Here is a 17,616-nt window from a genome sequence, read left to right on the forward strand (position 1 = left end):
GGGCATGAGCCCTTCTTCAGGAATGAGGAGAGTGTGTCCAGCAGGCTAAGATAAAAGGTAGGGAGGAGGGACTTGGGGGAGGGGTGTTGGAAATGTGATAGGTGGAAGGAGGTCAAGGTGAGGGTGGTAGGCCAGAGTGGGGGTGGGGGCGGGGAGGTCAGGAAGAGAGGGTGGAGTGGATAGGTGGAAAAGAAGATAGGCAGGTAGGACAAGTCCGGACAAGTCATGGGGACAGTGCTGAGCTGGAAGTTTGGAACTGGGGTGAGGTAGGGGAAGGGGAAATGAGGAAACTGTTGAAGTCCACATTGATGCCCTGGGGTTGAAGTTTTCCAACGCGGAAGATGAGGCGTTCTTCCTCCAGGCGTCTAGTGGTGAGGGAGCGGCGGTGAAGGAGGCCCAGGACCTCCATGTCCTCGGCAGAGTGGGAGGGGGAGTTGAAATGTTGGGTCGCAGGGCGGTGTGGTTGATTGGTGCTGGTGTCCCAGAGATGTTCCCTAAAGTGCTCTGCTAGGAGGCGTTCAGTCTCCCCAATGTAGGGGAGACCGCATCGGGAGCAACGGATACAATAAATGATATTGGTGGATGTGCAGGTAAAACTTTGATGGGTGTGGAAGGCTCCTTTAGGGCCTTGGATGGAGGTGAGGGAGGAGGTGTGGGCGCAGGTTTTGCAATTCCTGCGGTGGCAGGGGAAGGTGCCAGGATGGGAGGGTGGGTTGTAGCGGTGTGTGGACCTGACCAGGTAGTTACGGAGGGAACGGTCTTTGCAGAAGGTGGAAAGGGGTGGGGAGGGAAATATATCTCTGGTGGTGGGGTCTTTTTGGAGGTGGCGCAAATGTCGGCGGATGATGCATAATAATGTAAAGATTAATATGAATTTGATTCACTCCAAATGATATTGTGAAATAGTGAAAGATATTGGATATTATAAAGTTTCCTGGGGACCTGGGTTCAAATCCTGCCGCAGCAGGTGGTGGAATTTAAATTCAATTAAAAATCTAGAATTAGGAGTCTAATGTTAACCATGAATCTATTGCCGATTCCTGGGAAAAACATGTGTGTTTCGCTAATGCCCTTTAGGGAAGGAAACTGCCATCCTTACCTCGTCTACATGTGACAGCAATGTGGTTGACTCTTGACAGCATTCTGGGCAATTAGGGATTGGCAACAGATGCTAGCCCAGCCAGCAATGCCCACTTCCCATGAATGGTAAAAAAAGCGAATTCGTGTAGAGTTAACTGACACAAATAACTGTGCCCATAATAATAACACAATCTTGTTTTGATGGGATATTGGATAATCCCCTTGCATGGCAAAGCAAACTTGAGGGCTAAACAACATACTCTCATTCCTATTTCTTAAGTTCTTATGGATATATATTTGAGAATAATAAATAAGTATTTCCTCAGAGAGAACTCCTATTCTCTTCTTTGCCATGAGATCTTTGATACTTACCTGAGAAAGCAGATGGGGTTTGGTTTAACGGAGACATTTTTTTGCACATCTTTCTGCCCTAGGAATTATTCCCTTCTGACTTAGACACTGGAATTCTACCATCTCAGCCACTGCTGGCACAGAGTATTATCCTGTGTACAGCACTGGACTCAAGACTTTGACCCTTGCTTGTAAACTCCTGTATGAAGCACAGCCTCGTGTGACCGAATTGTCATGAGTGGCTGTTCCTTGTAGAACCATACCCAAGTGCAACATGGAGACCATCGGGTGAAAAGAGTTTTTGTTTGTTAAAAGGATAGGAAGAAAAGGTGGATTAAGTTACAGGTCAGCCATGATCTTATTGAAAGTTGGAATAGTCTTAGTGACTGATACAGAAATTAGAGTCAATCTTATTGTGAAATATTTCCACAGCCTAAATTCTGCCAACTTTGTAATGTGGACATTGTTGCTACAACATCAGTTTATTTGTCTTGCCCACAGGCATGAAGCTGACTTTTATGGGAGGTTCCTGACTGCAGGACTGTGATTGAACAAAGTGAATAATCTGAAGCCAGTTTCCTCGCTTTTTGTGTCTGATATAACACTTGACCCAAAGATGTACAATGCCATCTTGTCTGTGTGCCTCGTGATGTATTTGCTGCTGGGAAGCTGTAGAGGTAAGACCTTAATTTCACACTGCATGTTGACACTCTCGGACCCTGGTCCATACGCAGCGATGGTAAATGCAATGCAAATACATTGAGAGTTTGGGTGGATGCAACCGAATGACAAAGATATAAAGTTGGACCTTATAACCTGGCAAAGTGGATTACTCACATCTTAGAAATGTTTCTGTCGGTCTGAAACTGTGCAATATACATTAAATAAAAGTGTAATGCAGTTGCAAAAACATTTGCCTTTGGTTGTTGCATCTGTTAGGAGAAAGTGAGGACTGCAGATGCTGGAGACCAGAGTTGAAAAGTGTGGTGCTGGAAAAGCACAGCAGGCCAGGCAGCATCCGAGGAGCAGGAGAATTGACGGTTTGGGCATAAGCCCTTCTTCAGGTGCACAATCCTTTATCCGAAATGCTTGGGACCAGCTGGTTTTCGGAATTCAGAATTTTTCGAATTTCAGAATAAGTGGCAGTTTGATGTTGGAATTTTAAGAAAACCCTTCCAAAGAATAGACTTACTGTGAGTAAAACGGTCCCTGAAACAAAATTGAGGCTTGCCAGTGCTGCACCACACCTCTACCCCCCCCATGTCGCATCTGAGTGACACGCATCGAGTGGGTGTCGACTTGGGTGAACTGTTTGCATGCCAAACAACCTTGTTAATGAGAAAAAAACCTTCGGACTTTGGAGCTTTTCGGATAAAGGCTTGTCTATCTGTGCAGCGCACATTAATGACCCTTTGTATAAAGAAAGACTTGATGCATAATAATGTAAAGATTGATATGAATTTGATTCACTCCAAATGATATTGAGAAATAGTGAAAGATATTGGATATTGTAAAGGTTCAAGGCCTGACAATACTCCAGAAACATCCATTAGCTCTACCTCTGACACTCGGTGCTAGCCACTGAACCACCCCTTTAAATAAAAAAAGATCCTGGGAGAGGGGGACAAAGGAGACGAAGTAAGTCTAAGGTTTATGAACTGGAAAATTCCTCTCTCTTCGCTCAGGGCACTTGAAGCCAAACCAGGAGATCACAAAGGCCATTAACTTCTCTTGATTGACCGTTTACCAATCGCCTCTATGGAACGATTTTCTTCCCATTATAGCTGAGTTCAGCGCTCATGACAGTATTCCATGGATTTATATTCACCACACAAGCCAGCAATTTGATTAGTAGGCCCACTTTTCTTTGGGAAAAGACTTCTCTTAACATCTCTGACATCAAATATAATTTATACACAGCGCACTCTGGAAACCAATATTGCAGTTTCCTTGCTGTATAAACCTTAGTCAAAATGCTCCTGTGTCTATGTTTTTAAAGTTGAGTGTCTTGCTGGACACCAATGGTCCAAACCTCCTCTGAACCTTATTTTCTCAAGCTTCATTATCATCCATTGCATGAATCTTAGAGGCAGCCAAGATAATTTGTGCTTTATTAGATTGGAATGTTCATTGCAAGTTTTCTTTCTGAAAATCTCCGAAGAGAATAAAGTTGGTTTGCATTCAGAAACTTGAAGTTGATAGGTGTCGTTGCTGATATATTTCTTCTCTGCTATGATTTAGTAAACAACGATCAGCTGTATAAGAGAGTTTCAGGGCTATACTGTTGAGAGAAGACTTTCAGTAAGCACAGTGTGTACTATGATAGCCCTGGCTCCATAGCGTTCTCTTGGTTTCTGTCAATCTTGGGGAGGGTTGCGTAGAAATCCTATGCACTGCACACGGTTGCAAGTTCATACTTCCTATTGGTCAATCTCCATATATGAGATTCCTCTTAAATGCAGGAGAGATAGCCACTTCTAATACTGAAGGAGCAACCTATTATCAGTTTTGGGAAGAGTTAGTGGTCTTGGGTTGTATTACTCTACAAAAGAGTTTAAGGACTTATGATCTTTCTTTCAACTACTAAAGTTGTAATAACAACTTGAATTGTTATCGGACCTGATAAGTGCTGAGCCAGTTCCACTGAATTTTGCAAAAAGGAAGAGATAAGGATTCAGATAAACAAGGCATTGAAGGAGAGGTTACAAGGAATGACCAGAGGTTTGCTGGATGAGTTTCTTTAATGAGAAGGGAGCGAATCACAGTGAGATGGTGTTCGAGGGAGTGGGTCCATAAAGTTGACATGTCAAACACTATTGTGATGTTGAGAAACCTTTCTTATTTTGAACTGAAGGCTGATAATATTGGCAATATCATTATCAGTTGCTCAAAGGAACACTCAAGGTATGAGTAAAGTTACCTCACTGCAGTTGGATAGAGCTTTGAGTGGACTGTACAGTTTTGGTCCCTCTATCTAAAGATAGATGTATTTGCCACAGAGGAGTGTAATGGAGGTTGACCAGTCTAATCTCTTGGATGGCAGGGTTTGTCTGATGAGGAAAAATGGAGGAAACTGGTCCGTATTCTTTTGAGTTTTGAAGAATAAAAGGTGATCTCGTTGAAACTTATGGAGTTCTTCAATGATATGACAAAGTGGATATAAATAAGATGTTTCCCCTGGTGAGCATAGAACCAGGATGCATACTCTCAGGATTAGGGTAGCCAATTTGAAAATAAGATGAAGACTAACTTCTTCACTGAGAGGGTGACGAATTTTTGGAATTCTCCACCGCAGGAGGCTGTGGAAACTTCATCGTTGAACACATTCAAAAGAGATCAGTCGATCCCTGGAGACTGATAGCATGAAGGGATAGAGAGAGAGTACAGGAAAATGGCATTCAGGTAGATGATCAGCCATTGTTTAATTGAATACTGCAACAGGCCTGATGGGCTGAATGGCCTACTCCTACTCCAATGTTCTCATTCTACTCTGTTTATATTTGGCTGTTGTGAAATGATTTTTTGGGAAAAATAGGCACTAGAGCTGCAGAGTCCGGTTCAGATCCGAATCTGAACACAATAAAATCAAGCGATGACTACACCCTTAGGAAATCCATCTCACCATGTGGGATGAGACTCACAAGGTGGGCTTGGGCCAAGTTTGGCATCCTGGGTGTGTTACTGGAGCAGGTATGTTTCTGCTTTGGGAAAAGTGAACTGCCCCGCTTGCTATCCCAGTAACTAGTTCCAGAAATGTCGAGCTGTGTGCATGTGCTTATGTGTGACTTAATGTGGAGCATGCTCACTTCCAACTGAAAACAATTTGCAAGGCCCCATTAAAGGCATTTTCCAACAACTGCCGTCTAGACAGACAATAGCACCTTCCCAATCCATCAGCTCTAAAGGACAAGGGCAGCAGATACATGGGAACACCACCCCTTGCAAGTTCCTCTCCAAGCCACTCATCATCCTGACTTGGAAATATATCATTGTTCCACCGTTGGGTCAAAATACTGGAACTCCCGCCTGAAGGACATTGTGGGTCAACCCGCAGTGTGTGGACCTTAGTAGTTTAAAAATGCAGCTGAATGCCACCTTCACAAGGGCAATTAAAGAATTGGCAATAAATGCTGGTCTAGTCAGTGATGCTCACATCACATGAAGGAAAGTATAATATAATGCAGGTCTCGCTGATTTATCAGACAGCAATTTCATCCGTCCTCCTTTGTCATAGCCCAGCAGCTGCCAAAAGTAAGAATGATGCTGTAATCTCAATGGTTTTGTGATGTTTTTCAAATTTGAAATAATCCTTTTTGCTGTTATTACAGTTTGCTATAAATCATCAGATTGAACTATCAGCAGTTATCACATCTCACCAGTGTTGATTCTCAGCTTTCAATCCCTGGTGTCTTTGCTTTCCTGACCTTTAGAATATTTTCAGTTTTCTTTTAAAAGTATAGCGTGTGTTTATAAAATTAAACATAATGGAGGGTAAAAGCTGAGTGGAAGACTATAATTCCAATGGCATTACTCATAAATCAGTCAAACTTTTTTTCTGCGACTCTCAATTAAATAAACCCATTAATGTTTACATTGGTTGTCTATAATCACAGTACTTATGCCAAGGGTATATTTTCTTCGGTATACTTAGGTTGGGCTTTTAAAAAAAAAAGTGTTAGTTAGAGTTAGTTTACTCTCTTCATGCTTCATAGCAAATGGAGATGAATAATTTTCGAATAATTCCGCTCGCTTGATTTTCCCCACAGTGAATTCAATGGCATTGTTTGAAGCTCTTTCTAAATGTGGCAAGGGGGATCAGCTAAAGGACACAGATTGAAGACAATTAGCAGATATCCAGGGTTGAAAATGAGGAGAACCTGTTTTAACTGGTGAGATATCCAGGAGGATGGCAGAACAAGATTCAACTGTAACATCTGAAAGAGAATTGAATAATAAGCTGGAAAGGAGAAATTTTCAAGGCTGTGGAGAAAATAGGGAACGGAGCTAATTAGATGAGTCTTTCACAAGACCAGCATGGACTCGATGGGATGAATGGCTTCACTGATTTATCTGAGGAAAGGGAAAGCGTCAACACACAACAAAATACAGGGCTGGATTTTCTCCTCCTGTCTTTTAATTCAGGTTTACTTAACTTGCCAATTCCAGATATCAGTTATAGAGTCAAGCAGCACGGAAACAGACCCTTCGGTCCAACGTGTCCATGTCGACCACGTTCCCAACTAAACTAGTCCCACCTGCCTGCACTTGGCCCATATCTCTCTAAACCTTTCCTATCCATGAAGTTATCAAAATGTCTTTTCAATGTTGTAATTGTACCTACATCCACCACTTCCTCTGGCAGTTCACTTCACACACGAATCATACTCTGTATAAAAGTTACCTATCATGTCCTTTTTAAATCTTTCTCTTCTTACCTTAAAAATATGCCCTCTAGCTTTGACCTCCTCCACCCTAGGGAAAAGACTCTGGTCATTCACCTTATCTCTGCCTTTCAAGATTTTATAAACCTCAACAAGGTCACCCCTCAACCCCCGATGCTCCAGTGAAAAATGTCCGAACCTTTCAAGTCTAATCCTGGCAACAGCCTGGTAAATCTTCTCTGAACCCTTCCAGCTTAATAATATCCTTCCTATAACAGGGCAATGAGAATTGCACACAGTACTCCAGAAGAGACCTCACCAATGTCCTGTACAACCTCAACATGACATTCCACCCCCTTGCCTAATGAGAAAAGGTTGCACAGATTGGGGCTTGTACTTGGAATTTAGAAGAATGGGAGGTGATTTAATTGAAACCAATAAGATCTTGAGGGGACTTGAGAGGTTGCATGCTGAGACAATGTTTCTTTTACAAGGTGTGGATCAGAAATGGGGAGGCGGGGGGCGCACAGATTTTAAAAAACTGTGCTTCCATTTAAGATAGGGGTGAGGCAGATTATTTTTCTTAGAGTTGGAAGTCTCTGTGGCTCACCTCTCTAGAGAGTGGTGAAGATGAAGTTGTGGAATATTTCTAAGTCAGAAGTAGAGAATAAGAGAGTCAGAGGTCATTGGAGGTAGACATGAATATGGATTTAAATATAGAACATGGAACGTTACAGCGTAGTACGGGCCCTTTGGCCCTTGATGTTGCACAACCTGTGAAACCAATCTGAAGCCCATCTATCCTACACTATTCCATTATCATCCATATGGTTATCCAATGACCATTTAAATGCCTAAAGTTGTCGAGTCTACTACTGTTGCAGGCAGTTTGTTCCACACCCTTACGACTCTGAGTAAAGAACCTACCTCTGACATCTGCCCTATATCTATCACCCTTCAATTTATAGCTATGTCCCCTTGTGCTGGCCATCACCATCGGACGATTGAAGCTCTCGCTGTCCACCCTATATAATCCTCTGATTATATGTGAGGACATGATAGGTTCTGCCCTGATCCTGTTTAATGGCACAGCAGTCTCAAGTGGCCAAATGGCTTACTCTGGCTTCTATTATGTATATTCCTACATTTTCTTTCAAAAGCAATAGAATTGAATAATTTGTAAATAACCCAGAAGATCATCATTCAGTTTGCAAAAAGCAGTAAGAAATCAACCTTGGGAACTGTCTATGTGTTCTAGGTTCTATCTGTCCGACTGCAATTATTGGTTGCAGAGGTGCATGGAGCTATCTTACCAGAAGTTCAATCACCTAATGAAGGCCAACAAACCTTTTTAATTTTCTGATTGCTCGCTGCATCCGCATGTTAGCTACCAACAAATGACCTAATGACCTCTATTATGATAATACCTCTCTTGGAATATCTTTGCGACTGTGTTTCAGCAATGCATCTGTGCTTGTCCCAGGAGAACTGTGGCTGTCACTTGTCACAAATTCGTTCTTAATTCTTTGCTCTTTCTTTCATATCATTGCTTAAATGAGTTAGATTATTCTCTCTCTTCCCCTTCCTGATGAAGAGCTTCTGCTCAATGTTGACTCTCCTGCTCCTCGGATGCTGCCTGACCGGCTGTCCTTTTCCAGCACCACACTTTTTCACTCTGATCTCCAGCATCTGCAGCCCTCACTTTTTCCATTCTACAAAAATCCCCACATTCCTGTGTCGAAGGTTGAATTGTGGGTGCAGGTCTCTAGGCGTTTTCTGCTGTCTTACTGATACCCATTCCACATCTGAGAGTTGTCACTTTAGTTTGCCACTTTATAATATGGGTATCACAATATGATGGTACAATATTTCTTCTAAGGTGAGAGACATTGAGTGTCTTTGTCCAAAATATGTTGGTAGCTAGCATGCGGATGCAAAAAGTTAAAAGGTATGTTGGCCTTCGTTTGTGTACTCCTGGAGGATTTGTGTACTCCTGGAGTGTGTTTGCCTTATTGCGGTTGTATAGAGCTTTGAGTGAAATGCATACTTTTGAACTTTTTGTCTAAAGAAGCATATATTTGCCACAGAGTAGTGTAACAGGTTCACCACGTAAATCCCTCGGATGGTAGGGTTTGGCTTGTGAGGAAGAACTTTTCCAGGAGCGCATTATTTCTAGTTGTCCAGGAGAAGATGGGGGTGAGCTGCCGCCTTGAAATCGTGCAGTCCCTTTGTGGTAGATACACCCACAATGCCATTGGAAGGGAATTCCAGGATCTGACCCAGCAACAGTAAAGAAACAGCGATATGTTTCCAAGTCAGGATGATGAGTGGCTTGGACGGCAACTTGCAGGTAGTAGTGTTCCCATATATCTGTTGCCCTTGTCCTTTTAGGTGTTAGAGATCATGGGTTGGCAAGGTACTGTTGGAAGAGCATTGATGAGTCACTGCAGTGCATCTTGTAGATGGTACACACTGCTGCCACTGTGTATCAGGGGAGGGGATGAAGGTTGAAGGTAGTGGATGGATGCCAATCAAATGAGTTGCTTTAACCTGGATGGTGTCAAACCACTTGGGTGTTGTTGAAGCTACATACATCCAGGCAATTGGGGAAAATTCCTTTATATTCCTGACTTGTGACTTGTAAATGGTGGACAGGTTTTGAGAGACCGGAGGTGAATTACTCACTGAAGAATCTCTAGCATCTAGTCTTCTCTGGTAGTCACAGTATTTAAAGCTAGTCCAGTTCAGCTATTGAACCTCCCTATGGACTTGTAAACCACCGATCTCCCATTCTGCTTGTAAAATAAGAAAAGTGACTACCAAAGATGATATTGGATCCAGCACTTGTACAAATTCACCTCTAATTTTAAGTGAAGGCATTGACCAATTGTATAAGAATCTCATGCTCAAACCCCTGCATAGTCTTACTCCTACTTCTCTCTTTCTAACTTGCTGTAGCCCTACAAAACTCTGAGACCTTTGGGGTTCCAGAGTTCTGGCAGCTTGCGCACCATCTACTTATCTGTTCCATTATATACTTGGTTTACAGCTGGCCAGGTTCTAACTTGGAATTTTCCTCTCCCTCTCTCTTCTTTAAGATGCTCCTCAAAGCCTGTTCCCCTTTACACTAAGATTTTTGGTTATTACTAGTGCTCCGTTCTCAGACTCTTTTGGTGTCAGTTTTTGTCTGATTTGTGTTTCACTTTCTTGAAAACACTAATTGTAGCTGTCTCAAAATGGCAGAGCAAGGAATTTGATGGAGGTTTTTTCCAGTCTTTATATTTTAGTATTGGCAGCAGTACTAGCTATTCATTCGAGACATCTAAATTTAAGCACAACACACACTGCGTCCTTGTTTATGGTAAAATGGGTGATATGTAGTTTTACCTTACACATGCTATGAGTTACCACGTTGCTTAGGCAGTGCGGTGTTTCAGCTAAACTCCTCCTTTTAAAACTGCCGTGTCTAATTTCTATAAATGAATGTGGTTGGAGTTCAGAATCTGCTGTGGGAGATGTGCAATTGGGATGTTCTCATGCTTTCCTGGGCTTTGGGTTGAACAGAGGGAAGGCAGCAGGCAATAATCAGTGTTCTTTATCTTGTAGCTTTTCCATTCGGCCCATCGAGTCCACACTGACTCTCTGAACAGCATCCCACCCAAACCTGTCCCACCTTACCCTCTGAAAAAAAGTCATCGAGACTGGAACCGTTAGCTTGCTCTCTCTCTCCAGGAATACTGCCTGATCTGCTGTGATCTCCAGCACTTTTTTGTTTTCAGTACAGATTCCAGAATCTGCAGCAACTTGCTCCCACCTGATAACTATGAGTTGTTTATTTACAAATGGCTACTGATGAACCAGAATTGATCTGACCTCCTGATTTGTAGTAGACACGGTGATGATTTTATTATTACCTTCTGCAGGATATTTGTACCTGATGAATTGCCAATGTTATGGAAGCTAACAAAAATAAGAAAGACATGGCTAATGCAGCACTGAAGAATTTGATACAGGTTTCTTATAACTTCTAGTATCTACATGTATTGCAGTCACAGGCACTGCTGTGACTGGGCTCGGACTAAGCACTTGCTTCCCTTGGCGTGTCATGCTACACGTCCCAGTAAGATGGAGACTGAGACCTTTATGCTCTCTGGTCACATGCCATGACACAGTGATAGTTTATGTTTAATGATACCATGTGTTAGCTATTTCTATTCATCTCTATTTTGTAATAGTTCTAATGAAACGAAAATCAAATATGTTATCTCCACCAGGACTTTAGATCATTAAATGCAATGGAAATCTCATTTTGACCAACATGCAGCTTTGCTTTAGTCTGACTTGGCAGGGATTTCTACTGTTGGTCTGAGCTGCATTTTGTTAAACTGTGTTGACATACATGCCTCTGGATACACAGCCAGTTGCTCCTGACACTGCAGGTAGCACCAGGGGAGTAGCTTCAGTTTTATCAGTGACCAGTGACAGCTTGGTATGCAATAACGACGGTCAACAAAGTCATGCCACAGTGCTGCTTAAAATTGGAATATTTTAGTCACGATAGCTGCTTTATTAAATTTTCTGCAAAACAGTCCTCATGATGACCCACTTTAGCAGGTGATGGGAGTGTTTCCTATTAGCTAATGGCCTGCTGTACAGCTGTTAATCAGTGGATTCCTATAATTTATTTAAAGACGTGTCAAATTTGAAGGGTTGAAGGCATCAGTGACCCAGAGGGAGAAATGTTGACTGTCTTTCGTTGGACTTAATTGTAGCCCTTTGTGAAGAAGCAGGGAGTTGATTTTGTAGAGAAGATCCGAGTCACTTTACACTCTCCCTCCTCCTGAATGATTTGTATTATAGATTGAATTTCCTCTTGTAAATTAGTTCTTAAGTTTTTTAGAACTGATGGGAAAGGTCGGTGACTTGGCAGCACAGAAATGTTATCCATTTATAACCTGGTCAGCCTCTGAGTAAGTTTTCTGTGAAAGTGGACAAGGAAGGAGTTCAGGCCGAAATTAGATCAGCCGTGATCGTGTTAAAGAGCAGAGTCGAGGGGCTGAATGGCCGACTCTACTGCTCTTCTGGGGCATTTTCCATGTGAAGCTAGATGTGAGTGTCAGCAGTTATCGATGGGAAAATTTTCCAGCAGCATCCCACCACATGTCATTTCCCAAGAAGCGAGATGAGGAGTAATAGGAAGGTCAACCCACATGGAGTCATTAAAGAAAATTACAGCTAATTAAAGGCCATGTTGGGCTTCTTGTCAAATATCGGGAATTTCCCACACAGACACTAGGCCAGTTGTCTGGAGGTGGCCTCCCAGTGGAAGCAGAAGGTCCCAGCACTCCAGGTTGGATTTGAAGCCCTCCGGAATTGGCTGACTGACCATGGGAGTGGGGGATTCCCTGGTGGCTCAGCAGTTGGATCTGTTTTTAGGTAAGTGGCTTAAAAAGTTGGAGAATCTCTCTCTCTCTCTCTCTCTCTCTCTCTCTCTCTCTCTGTGTCTTGGCTGACTCATGCCAGGGTAGCAGAGACATTACTGGACTGGTACACTGATATAACAAGGCAACCAGAGCAACAGTTTAATAATCGAATGCAGTCATTGCAAGTAGTAACCAGACATTAAGTACAAAGGCTGGGAGGCAGGTCAAAAGAGGTTTGGAAGATTGATTCAATAGCTTGGAATGATCGGGTTCTTATGAGAGTGAATAACAGGCTGGGCTTGTTTTGCACTCGAGTTGGGGTGATGTGATAGAATTTTATGATACTGGGTGATCTCCACAGGATGGAAATGGATGTTTGCTCTTGTGGGTAAGTGCAGAATAAGGTTTAAAGTTAGGACAGACATAAGGGGAATTTTGTTTTTCTCTCTAAGAGTATTACAACTTTGGAACTCTCTGCCTTAGAAAGGGACAGAGGCAGGGTTGTTGGATACACCTAAAGCAGAGATGGATGGCTTCTTGTTAGCCAGGGGAACTGAGGGTTATCGGTCCACATGGAAATGTCCCGGTCAGCCATGATAGTATTGAATGGTGGAGCAGGCTTGAAGGACTGAATGGCCTGCTCCTGATCCTAATTCATATATAAAATGGCTGTTACCTCCCCAGTCCATTGGTGAGTTGGTGGCCATAAGTGTATCGTCCTGTTTTGTAGCTATTCCCCTCTTCCCTTCCTCTTAGAGTCAGACAGCACAGAAACAGGCCCTTTGGTCTGACCAGAGTCAAAAAGTGTGATACTGGAAAAGCACAACCAGTCAGGCAGCTCTTCAAAGAGCTTATGCTTGAAATGTCGATTCTCCAGCTCCTCGGATGCTGCCTGACTGGCTGTACTTTTCCAGCTCGACACTTTTTGATTCTGATCTCCAGAATCTGCAGTCCTCACTTCCCCCTTTTGGTCCAAGCTGACCATGTTCCCAAACTAAACTAGTGCCACCTGCCTGTGCTTGGCCCATATCCCTCCAAACATTTCCTATTCATGAACTTATACAAATGTCATTTTAACTTTGTAGCTGTCCCTGCATCCACCACTTCCACTGGCAGTTCATTCCACACGTGAACCACACATCATGTCAAAAGAAGTTGTCTCTTATGTGCTTTTTAAACCTTTCTCCCCTCACCTTAGGAATGTGCCCCCTAGTTTTGAACTCCCCCATCCCTGGGGGAAAAACCCTTGTCATTCACCTTATCTACATGCCTCGTGGTTTTATAAACCTCAATAAGGTCACCCCTCAACCTCCTACACTCTAGTGAAAAGAAGAGTCCCATTCTATGCAGCCTATTTTTATAAATCAAACCCTCAGCTCTGGGCAACATCCTGGTAAATCTGTTCTGAACCCTCTCCAGTTTCTTCTTCATCATCCTATAACAGGGCAACCAGAACTGTACAAGGTTGTAATTTATTACCTGTCCTTAATTTCCCTAGATGTACAAGAATGTTGCCAGGACTCTAGTGTCTGAGTTATAGGGGAAGGTTAGACAAGCCGGGACGTCTTTCTTTCGAGTGTAGGGGGAATCTTATAGAAGTGTATATGATCATGAGAGGCATGGATAGGGTGAATGCACTGAGTCTTTTTCCCAGCATTGGGAAATCGAGAACTGGGGGCATCAGTTTAAGGTGAGAGGGGAAAGAGTAAAGGGGAACCTGAGGGGCAACCTTTTTTTACACAGAAGGTGGTACACCTATGGAATAAGCTGCCTGCAGGAGTGGTTGAAGCGGGTGTACTAACAACATTTAAAAGGCATTTGGACAAATAGATGGATAGGAAAGGTTTAGAAGGATATGGGCAAGTGCAGGAAAGTGGAGTTGGCGTGGATGGACATTTTGGTCAGTATGACCGTCTGGGTCTGGGTCGTAGGTCTCTGTGTTGTAGGATTCAACACCGTACTGAAGAGAAGGTCTCCCCAGTGTCCTGTACAACCGCAACATGACGTCCGAACCCCTATACTCAAAGGTCTGAGCAATGAAGGCAAGTGTGCTGTCTTCCTTCTAAGGCATTTCTTTACACACCTCTAACTCTACAAGACTTGCATCTGACCATGACCCGATCTTGGGCGTGAGGTATCTCCTATTGCCCACGTTTCCATTTGGCTCCTCCATAATTTCTTTACAGCATTTTTTAGTAGATATGATTTTAGGCAATTTGGACCACACGTAATGGCAGAATACTATTTTTGGATGAATGATTAAGATGAGGTCCCATGTCCTTGTTGGAAGGGTGTGATGGAGAAAATGGCATTCTGGATGGGAAGAATGAGGCTCGGTTCACTCAAAGCCAACCGTTTTGGAAGGGAAGGATTTTTTAATCAACTGATACTTGCTTCAGACTTCAATGTGCCATGAATTGATATTTGCCACTTTGTAAACTGTAGTGAGTTCTAGTGTTGACTAGTTAACCCACAGATTTGAACCATCACAGATTCTAGCGGGTCACTACTAGAGCAACAAGCAACACCTTTCTAACCAGTAGCCTATTTACTTTTCCCCACTGCAGTTAACCACAATTCTACGGCCAGCTGTTTGTCTTGGTCTGGATAGATAACTTTAATAGGTCATTGACTGAATATCAAAAGAGTAAGGATGAGATGGGCTTATCTTAATGATGAAAAGCAGCAGGGTCAGTGCAGAAAGTTCTAATAGGTTTCACGGTCTATGTGGCTAGTGTGATACTGAATGGGTAAAATACAACTTTTTCAGTCAAATTAGGTTTTGATGGATGGAAGATATTGTACGCCAACAGAGGCTGGAAACTGGGGAGAGGAACAAGTGGAGTGGGGGTTCAGGGAAATAAAAAATAGTGGGTGTTTCAATTTCTAGCTTTGCTCAAAATACTTTGCAACCCTTCTGCTTGTATGTCCCAGTGAGGAAGAAGGATTGTAGGAAGGCGATCAACTGATCATGGTTAACCAGGGAAGTTAAGGATAGAATCAAACTGAAAGAAAAAATATATAGTGTGACAAAGATTGTGGTAAACTAAAGGAATGAGACAGGAAGCCCACAAAAAAATGACATAAAAATAATGGAGGAAATAAACAGAGCGAGTAATGTAAAAACAGACAGTAAGAGCTTCTTTAAGTGTATAAAAAGGAAGAGAGGGACGACAGTGATCATAATCTCTTTAGAGATTGAGGCTAGGCAAATGGTAGAGGAGTTTGCATCAGTCTTTGTGGTTCGAATAGCATTCTGCAAAGTATTAATTAATGAAGGAGAAACGTTGAGGAGGGCGTGTGTGGGGCAGGAAATGAATAGAATGACTATCACTGAAGAAAATGTAAAAGGCAGGGCAGTACACACCCTGTGAGTGTCACAGGGATCAGTGCTGGGGCCACAATTATTTACAATGTATATTAGTGACTTGGATGAGGAAAGCGAATGTACTATTGCCACGTTTGCAGATGACAAGTAATGAGAATGACAGAGAGTCTACAGAGGGATAGGGACCAGTTACATGAGTGGGCAAGAACATTAGCAGATTAAAATATATTGTGGGAAGATTAGATTAGATTAGATTCCCTACAGTGTGGAAACAGGCCCTTCGGCCCAATAAGTCCACACCAACCCTCTGAAGAGTAACCCGCCCAGACCCATTCCCCCTGACTAACATACCTAACACTATGGGCAATTTAGCACGGCCAATTCACCTGACCTGCACATCTTTGGACTGTGGGAGGAAACCGGTCGCCCAAGGCTGGAATTGAACCTGGGACCCTGGTGCTGTGAGGCAACAGTGCTAACCACTGAGCAGAAAGCTGCTGCAAAGGTGGATGTTTTTTTTTGATATTTTGGAAAGACAGCAAGAAAGGAAGAGGTGATGCAGTGGCTCTTTTAATAAGGAGTGGAATCAGCACAATGACCTTGGATTGCGAGATAACACTGCAGAATCAGTCTGGGGTGGGGGGAGTGGTATGACATTGGAAAAGAAGGAAGTCTGTATTGGAGTGGTTACAAAATTAATAATGAGGAATAAGTGGAGTTTGACAATGGATGCATGGGAAATTTTTGAGTGCACCCTTGGGTACCTGTTACATGTAAGTTGGATATCCAAGGGCAGATTTTCCTTTGCCGTTTAAATACAGAAATGATGGCCAGGAAACGAGTCGCCTGGACCTTTCCACAAAAACTGAACTTGGGCATTGAACACCCAAGAAACTTAAGTAGGAAGAGGTATCTCTTCAATCTGGGGACGTGGGCATCACTGGCAAGATCGTAATTTATTAACTATCCTTACTTTCCCTCGAGATACAAGGATGTTGCCAGGACTCAAGGGTCTGAGTTATAGGGAGAGGTCAGGCAAGCTAGGACTTTTTTCTTTAGAGCATAGGTGGGATCTCAGAGAAGTGTATAAGATCATGAGAGGCATGGATAGGATGAATGCACTCAGTCTTTTTCCCATGGTTGGGCAATTGAGGACTCGAGGACATCAGTTTAAGGTTAGAGGGGAAAGAATAAAAGGGAATCTGAGGGGCAACGTTTTTACACAGAGGGTGGTACGCATATGGAATGAGCTGCCAGCAGAAGTGGTTGAGACTGGTACGTTAATAACATTTAAAAGGCATTTGGATAAATACATGGATAAGAAAGGTTTAGAAAGATATGGGCCAAGTGCAAGAAAATGGGGTTGGCATGAATGGACATTTTGGTTGGTATGGACCAGTTTGGGCCATAGGACCTGATTTCGTGCTGTGACTGTAGATGCTGGTGAGCTTTGTAAACAGCTGCAGTCTGTATGTCGCTTTGAGACCTTTATTTATATTTTTCTCTTTTTTGGTTTGGAATTGAGAGTCGAGTTTGAGAGTTAAGCTTTAAATAGCATCTTTTTTTAATGGAGAAGAGACCAAAGACAGATGTTTGCTGTTGGGAACTGGGCTGGGAGATGCAAATTGATTACGATACTAAGGACACTGTAGACAATCCGGCACTGAGCTGTTGTCGTGTTCAGGGGTGACAGCTTGTTGGATTTTGAATTGGCCAATCATGGGAGGAGTGGCGCTAACATGCAATCACAGAATGTTGGTTGAAAAGAGAAAAGTAGAGAGAGAGAAAACTGGTTCTAACTCCGCTTTTAGCAGGAGGCAGTGAGGGTTTTGGAGGCTTCCCGAAACTGTTGCTTAGTTTTACTCTCTCCCTGTAGTTTTCTATCCATTTATTGAATTGTTGAATGTTCTGGGTAAAGAATTCCACTCTGTAAGATATAAATAAATATTTCTAGAAGGCTGCTGAAAAGATTTGCATTAAGCAGCAACTTTGCAAGTTATACCATCCTAGTTACCTATGAATAACCCACTGTGTAAGGACTTCCTGAAGGCCT

General features: G+C 42.8%; 1 protein-coding gene across 5 annotated transcripts in view; it reads left to right on the top strand.

Annotated features, from left to right (window-relative positions):
* The first annotated feature begins 1,932 nt into the window (after positions 1-1,932).
* LOC122542465 (CD276 antigen-like) overlaps positions 1,933-17,616 on the top strand; it is a 267,892-nt gene continuing 252,208 nt past the window's right edge. For all 5 annotated transcript variants that reach the window (XM_043680194.1, XM_043680190.1, XM_043680195.1 and 2 more), the window contains exon 1: positions 1,933-2,108. In XM_043680194.1, the coding sequence (XP_043536129.1) occupies positions 2,048-2,108 (61 nt within the window). In that variant the 5' untranslated portion in view covers positions 1,933-2,047. The remainder of the gene's footprint in view (positions 2,109-17,616) is intronic.

Source organism: Chiloscyllium plagiosum, chromosome 40 (genome assembly GCF_004010195.1).
Source record: "Chiloscyllium plagiosum isolate BGI_BamShark_2017 chromosome 40, ASM401019v2, whole genome shotgun sequence".
Classification (NCBI taxonomy): domain Eukaryota; kingdom Metazoa; phylum Chordata; class Chondrichthyes; order Orectolobiformes; family Hemiscylliidae; genus Chiloscyllium; species Chiloscyllium plagiosum.